Source organism: Nuphar pumila, chromosome 13 (assembly GCF_984573655.1).
Source record: "Nuphar pumila chromosome 13, dmNupPumi1.hap1.1, whole genome shotgun sequence".
Taxonomy (NCBI): domain Eukaryota; kingdom Viridiplantae; phylum Streptophyta; class Magnoliopsida; order Nymphaeales; family Nymphaeaceae; genus Nuphar; species Nuphar pumila.
Window position 1 is genome coordinate 73,023,949 of NC_143261.1, and position 7,691 is coordinate 73,031,639.

The 7,691-nt window shown below is 37.6% G+C and overlaps 1 protein-coding gene across 1 annotated transcript; it reads right to left on the reverse strand.

Annotated features, from left to right (window-relative positions):
• Positions 1-212: 212 nt before the first annotated feature.
• Positions 213-6,516, reverse strand: LOC149818702 (eukaryotic translation initiation factor 1A). Its single transcript, XM_089984492.1, has 2 exons — positions 6,029-6,516; positions 213-397 (listed from the first exon to the last, which is right to left on the reverse strand). The coding sequence occupies exon 1, from the start codon at positions 6,474-6,476 to the stop codon at positions 6,039-6,041; it is 438 nt and encodes a 145-aa protein (XP_089840618.1). The 5' UTR covers positions 6,477-6,516; the 3' UTR covers positions 213-397; positions 6,029-6,038.
• Positions 6,517-7,691: the final 1,175 nt, after the last annotated feature.

The window sequence follows — 7,691 nt, forward strand, 5'->3', positions numbered from 1 at the left end:
TAAAATCGTAAATATAGCGAGATTTGTCATGGTTTGAAAATCTCGCAAGAAATTGCTGTTTCAAGCTTTCAGGCAATTTCTCGTGATATTATTGCAAGATTTTTATAAATCTCGCCATATTTGTTACAGAGATTCCAATGCATAAGATAAATTTTCATCAAAAAATCTACCTTCATCAGCAAACAACAAAATCCAAACTCATCACCCCACTATTTGTCCAAAAGCATGAAACGAAGTATATAATCTTGTTTCTATAGCAGGTGTTGCAATAGCACGTAAAGACAACATAATATTATAAAAATGGTCCATTAGCCACAACTGCCAAATTTTCTGAACTATCACAACGGCTTCCACTACGATTAAACTTCGTATGCCGGACACAGAACACCACCAATTCCTGCAATCATGATAAACACATCAACTCAAATGACAGCTTAAGGATAACACTTGAAACATTTTGGTAATAACAGCTAGTTGACATACGATACTTGAAACAAGATAATCACATTAACTCAAAATGACAGCTAAAGGATAATATATTTCTGTAATATCAGCTTGTTTGATACAAGATACTGAAAGAGACAACGTTACCAGCCTGCCATATCTGATGCAGATTGCACAATTACTAAGAAACATAAAAGAACTTGAAAAAAGATCATTTACACTAAACAATATTCACAACATATAAGATAAAATATTCAAGAAATTTTTCTCATGAGAGACTAACCCCCTTTTCTTTCGGATGCCAAAATCCAATGGCATTATCACCAACACTATCTTAACCAAGGGAACTGGGGTTTGAATCCCATAGGGGGATTAAAAAAGGTTGCAATAGAAAAGAGATGCAGGATTACACAAACCTTAGGATCTAAATAATCAGCAACCCGTTAACCTATCCCTTTGGATGCCAAATTCCAATGTCAATATCACCAACATTATCTTAACCCTTAATATCTAAATAAATAGCATTGGTTTAACCTACCAACAGCTCTCTATCAATCTAAACAGGTTATCTAATGACACGTCTATACTCCCTATAACAGCAAATAGGGGAGAAAAAAAATATTGGAACTCTGCATCCACCGGGGCTCATTTTAGAATTATCCACGATTAAGAAGTTAGTCCTACAATGTGTTTACAGAACTACATGACAGAGCAATGGCAAGGACAATAGATGTATCCACCCAAACAAAAGGGATGTTGCAGAATAAAAGGACAGTCAGATGTTATACCATGTAATGAAAGCTCTTACGTTTTGTTTGATTATGATAATCAGTACATTTCACAAACTCCAATTATCCCAATAATCATAAATTCAACCATAATTCACCAATCCAAGGCATGAACTTAATCCTTGGGATTCTCACCAAACAAGCTCCTACAAAAGCAAGCTGCTTGGATACAAAGCTTCCCAGCAAGCTTTGACCAGACCATCTCCTCCAAATATCCTCACTAAACCTATATAACACTAATAGAGGCAGTTTAATTGTATACACTGAATCAATGATAATACCTCACATGGACCTGCACAGACACATGATACAACATGATAAAACAAGTGCAGTCGACCTTCCATTCAAGTTCTTCCATTTAAACAATAAGCCTCGTTTGAAACTGCATGTGAAATATGTGCATCTCACAGTACATGGACCAGCTTGGTTATGCAAGGCCAAATGCTAGAGAACCTAAAAGGCCATATGCCTACAGAGAGGATAAGACCGATGAGGTCACAGTCCAGCCACAAGAGGCTTGTGTCCTGACTTGCTCATTCTGTACCCGCCAAAGGCTCACCAGCTGACATGAAAAACTCTGGAAGAGAAAAAAAAAGTATGCAAACTAAAGTTGAGATCTGCACATTTTAATTCCTTGGAACTTAAAATTGGAATCCACGTCACATGAATAGGGCTGCAGATACAGTGATACAGCCATTCTTATGAAGCTTCAAATCTGACTAGCATATAAAGGGACACAATACAGGGGCCAAAAAAGAAAATCCATGTGACAGATTGGAACTAGCTCAGGTAGTCATCAATCACAGAAAGATATTTCCCTCGGCATATGGAAAGTTGCAGAAATATAGTCCAGCAATGGCCAGACCAGAAAACAATTTACCTGTATCGATTTGTTGCAAAATAAAATTTGAAACTCCAGCAACATGTAAGTAGAATGGTTAAAGAATTTTAGATTCAAACAATACAAAAGTTTGATCTGCACATTTTAGATTGTACGTGGCATGCATCTGAGCTTGAGGAGTTAGCTATATAAATGAAGAATTACACGTTGCATCATTATAATCTAAGTAGCATTAATTATTTAATTTATTCAAGCAAATGTGTTGACCATAATATGGGTATTTTGTGGAAACCTATCTTCGCAATTGTTGATATACAATCCTGTGGTGCCATGCTATGTGTGCGCACCTATGCATGTTCATTTGCACAATCTGATCATGCATGAACTTGTATAAGAAATATGTATGCTGATTTTCAAATAAGAAAAATCTACACTAGCAGGATTGAATACAAACAGCATTAGACATTTTTATACAAGTTCATGCAGTGTCAGATTGTGCAAATGAACATGCATAGGTGCACACATAGCATGGTACAACAGGATTGTATATCAACAATTGTCAAGATATGTTTCCACAAAATACTCATAACATGGTAAACACATTAGCTTGAAGAAATTAGATAATTAATGCTACTTAGTTTATACAGATACAACGTGTAATTCTTCATATATATATAGGCACCTCCTCAAACTCAGATACATGGCACGTACAATCTAAAATGTGCAGATCAAACTTTTGCAGCCTAATAACAATTTTCCTTGTTTATCTAATGTATATAGTGTAGATTAACTAGGATGGGAATATAAAATACCAATGAAAATACCATAATGCATCATAAGGGATTGCATTGGAACATAATGATGCAGATTAAGATATGCTTGCAGCTGTCATTCAAGATGAAGAGAAGGGGGGAGGGAGAAGAGAAGCACACAGCTTGCAAATACATTTAATTAAAAGTGGCCAACCAGTGTAGTTACTTGGAGTATTTTACAATGCATTATTTGAAATCAAAGAAGATGAACATGATTGAATTCCAAAATTCGCGCTCATGAATTGCAAGATATAATTCAATAGGAAAAACTACTCTTCCTTCTCAGCCTTACTTCACGTTACAAAGGGAAGGATGGGTTTGCTTAAATATCCAGATCAGGCAGGTTTCTCAAAACATCCAATTCAGGTATGTAGATATGAATAGTACAATTGTTGTTTTGTCTACCAGTTTATGATTATGTACATAACGGGTGGTAATATTACCCAACATAAGCTATATCAGAAGAAAAAAGTCTTAGGGCATGTCCATAACAGTTCCTAAATTAGCTTGTATGTTAATCAGACCAGAGTTGGACCAAGATGGAAGTAAATGCCTAAAATCTGACTCGCCAAACTAACTAGATATGAAAGACCACTGGCCAAGTGACTTTGAAGAATGTTTCATGATACCTACAATATAATATGACTACACGAGTTGATAACTTGCCAAAAACATACTCCTTCCATAAAGCACCAGCCACTTCGGCCAGTTTTTTCTAGCTTAAATCAGGTTGTTTTCATCTCATCTCGGGATCCAAAACATGGTCTATGCATTTCCCTTCAATCTAGCATGTTTTATTCCTCAAAAGTTTGTGATTTCTCATGTTTTTTCCTTAAAGAGATCTTTGAGAATATGAATTTGGCAAAACCTTCAAGTATTTGCCCTAGTTTGACTCTTTAGAGCAAGATTTGTTTAAGATCTTAAGCATTGGAACTAATCTCACTTGAAAACCAATAACTCTATCTAAATGATGGAAAATGCCAAAACCTCCTTTCTTTTTCTGTCTGAATCACCATGAGCAAATGGGAAGGGTGTAATTGAATCCTCAACCGTGGACTGCCTTGGTTACCAGTGATACACAAAGTGAGTGCTCTGTTGCCATGGTAATGGTATAGGTGATAAGGGCGGTAAGGTAGTGCGAGATTGACGTTCCCTAGCAACTGGACATATCAGTTAAATTTATGCAAAAAGAGGGTTTATCCACCTTTATTGTGTATGAGAATAATAAGTTTGGCTATAATTGAAAAAAAAATGCCTATGGTGGCACGTGATAAGTATAGACCAGATTGACCTGTTGCTGCTAACTAGTTCGGTATGCATGTGATTGTGCATTAGAATTTTTGTGGTAATGTATTGCATGACAATAATTCAAGGGTCGGAGCACAGGGGGTTCCTTATAAATAGATTACTCATTGGGCGGTTAGCAAAAGACTTTTTCAGGAAAAAAAGTTGATTAGCTTTGTTTTTCTGAAGGAGATTTCATTTTCTATCAGCAACGCTATATCATTTACAACCTCGGCATCTTTTAGAGGCTAGAAGGCCTGATAAAAGATGGTGACCAACTTCATCAAGATATTCATGCTATGACATATTACTTAAATCATCTCACAAGATTTCCCTTGGATTAAAGGTAAGAAATTAACAAAGGCAACCTGAAAAACATTGAAGATGTAAATCTAGATCTAGAAGTTGCAAAAAGTTATTTATTTGAAGCTGGTGCACAATTATTGCGAAAAAGATTTTGGAAGAAAAATGTAATCTAATTGTGTGGATCAATGCAATTAGGCATTTTCTCTTTGTATTTTGCCTTTGAGTTAAGTTTATTATGTAACAGAATATTACTATATTAATTATGATCAATGTTGTTAATAGAGTTGAGGAATAGCGAAACACAAGACCAATCCACGAAGCGAGGCATAAGCCTCGAAGCGTAGTGTAACCTTCACATAAATTTGAAAAAAGTTACAAATAAAAATAAAAATAGAGAATGTTTTTTTTATGAACTAATACTGAATAATTAAATATCAATTAGATAATCAGAATTTATCATGGTGGCATTTGCATCACTAAACCATTATTCTAGCCCTATATATAAACTAAAAGTGAAAAGCATTTAGTAATTCACATGCAACTTACATACATACAAAAACATAGTTAAATAAATTCTGCATAGAGGCCAGAATGTTACAAAAAACAGAGAAACAAACATCTGAACTACCTCTATTGACAAGAGAAAAAAATGAAAAGAAAAAGGTCTTGAAAAGAGTAGAGAAAACATGCTACCATGAAGGGATGTAAAAGAAAGAGAGGAAGAAAGAAAAAAAAAGAACAACAAAGAAGAAGAAGCTTTAACGACCATAGATAGAGCACATCCAATTGTCACAGTTAGATGGTAGGCTGTTCACTAATTAGTCGCATCTACCATGTCCTTTTGGGGTCAATATCAACAACATAGTTCGGCCAACAACAAAATAAATAAATCTAATATAAAAAAACTGTACTTAGAGATGATATATATGGAAATTTGACAAATCTATTTGTGCCAGATGATTTAGCTACATAACCGATTGCAATATCTACAAAATTGTTGATACTACACATCAATAGCTACCCGCACAGAATTAGTTGATTTGCGAATTGAATTAACAAGACGAGGGGGGCTTATATATTGTAGTAGAACCCCAAATACTAACAACACAGAAGCTATCCTGTATATGATATATATGTGCTTGTTTGAAATTCAAACCGTAGTATTCATTCTGGAAATATCGCCAATGGTAGGTTTAACTAATCACAGAAAAACATTCTATCGTCAAAATTTTCTCAGTAAAAAAGGAGAAAATTGAATATTTCATAACGATCACCAGCATATTCTGCCATAGGAAGGAAGAAGAAGCTAAACGAAGAACTGCTCACCCCTTTTGTAAAAGGGAGGCAAACAAAAGCAAAGAATTTTTATTTTACGAAAACGGAAAAGGGAAATCTATCAGGACAGTAGGAACAGATTAAACAAAAAGAACTAATTTTTCCTCATACAGATTAGAACCCTAGCTCCGGAACAAAACATCAAAATCAACACAAATAAACAGAAACGAGCTAAGAAGGCGAAGAAACGAAGCCATAAAGAAAGAAACGAAGCGAACCGTGGATTGTTCAGATCTTGTCGATGTCCTCGTCCTCGAACTCGATGTAGTCATCGGCGCCTCCCTCGTCCTCGTCGTCTAGGCCGCCGGTGATGCCCTCATTGAGGCGGGTGCTCTCGGGGAGCTCGCCGTAGGCCTTGAGGAGCCTGGCCTCGTCGGGCATGTACTTAAGGATGACGTCGGCCTTGTCGTCTTGGTAGTCGCGGAGGCCCACGAGGATGATGTCGCCGGCGGCGATCCAGACCTTCTTGTGCATCTTTCCGCGGATGTGGCAGAGGCGCTTGGTGCCGTCGATGCACATGGCCTCACACCGCCCATTCCCAAGCATCCTCAGCACCTGCGCGTACTCCTGCCCGTCCTCCTTGAACACCAGCTCCCGCTTCTCGTCGTCCGCCTCGTTCTTTCCCCTCTTCCTGTTCTTCCCTCCCTTTCCCTTGTTCTTAGGCATGCTTCTCTCTCTCTCTCTCTCTCTCTCTCTCTCTCTCTCTCTCTTTGTGGGTGTTTGGTTTCAATTTGGGGTTTGAGTTTGCGTGAAAAGCACGACGAGGACACCTCCGAATCGACTTTTTCGTAAGCAGGTTATATGTTCCCCCGGAAGACGACGGCCGTTAGCTGCATCGCGTGTTGGGTCCCAATGAGCGCCACTTATGTAAGCACACGTGTGGCTCGTATCTCATGTTTGTCAGCATCAGTTGGCAGTTGCAAAAACTTAAGTATCATTTCTTACCCTTCCTTCCATTGGTGCCATAAAAACGACTCTAAAAAAAAAAGTTATTGCAAAGATTTGAGTACTTTGAAGATGATTATTTAAGATCCAGTTTCTGGATTATTCAAGAAAAAAATCTTCTTGAAGAAGGCTATGAACATCAACTCTCTCCTACTCACTTTCTTCTCTTTCTGCCTCTATGCACATTCAGTAGACGGTGACCATACATTGCTCCATCAAACACCAACTGACCTGCACACTGCCTCTGTACGCATCCAGCAAACGATCCTATACTGTAGCATAGTTCAACTTAATGAGTTGTGGATCCTGATTCAGAGTTTTTGCCCTTACAGGAGGGGGTCCGAGGGCTCCCCCGACGTGGGTCCCATTGATTTTCTTTATTTTCTTTCCCTCTTGTAACTGTCGAAAAAGAGCAATAAATTATTTTGTTTGATCGTGACGCTCATATATTTTCTTCGGTTGTTTTTTGCTTAAGGTTTTCGTAACACCTTTTCCTACGATTTTCTGTTTTCTTTTTTTCGCTAGGTGATTTTTGTAAATCGCTACTCAATTTAGCAAATTTTTATTTTTTTTTGCTATGCGATTTTCGTAAATCGCTACTCGATTTAACAATTTTCTATTTTTTTGCTACGTGATTTGCCATTTATTTTCACTACGTGATTTTCGTAAATCGCTACTCGATATAGCGATTTACGAAAATCGCATAGCGATTTTCCATTGATTTGGCGGGGAGGTGGGTCCTGTCAGAGAACACGGCGTCAGAGGTCGAGATGAGGATCTCGCGATGCCAGAACCTGATGAATGCTCGCCAAGACTTGAGAGTGTGAACGCCCGTGTTGAGCAGCGTCAGGGTGACCTGGAAGACATAGCCCTAATCGAAAGTATTGTCGACGTAGGGGTAGACATATTGTACTTTAAAAGACTTTGTTGTAGGTA

Coding starts and splice junctions, on each gene's coding strand:
- LOC149818702 (XM_089984492.1), bottom strand. CDS start 6,476: ATGCCTAAGAACAAGGGAAAGGGAGGGAAGAACAGGAAGAGGGGAAAG.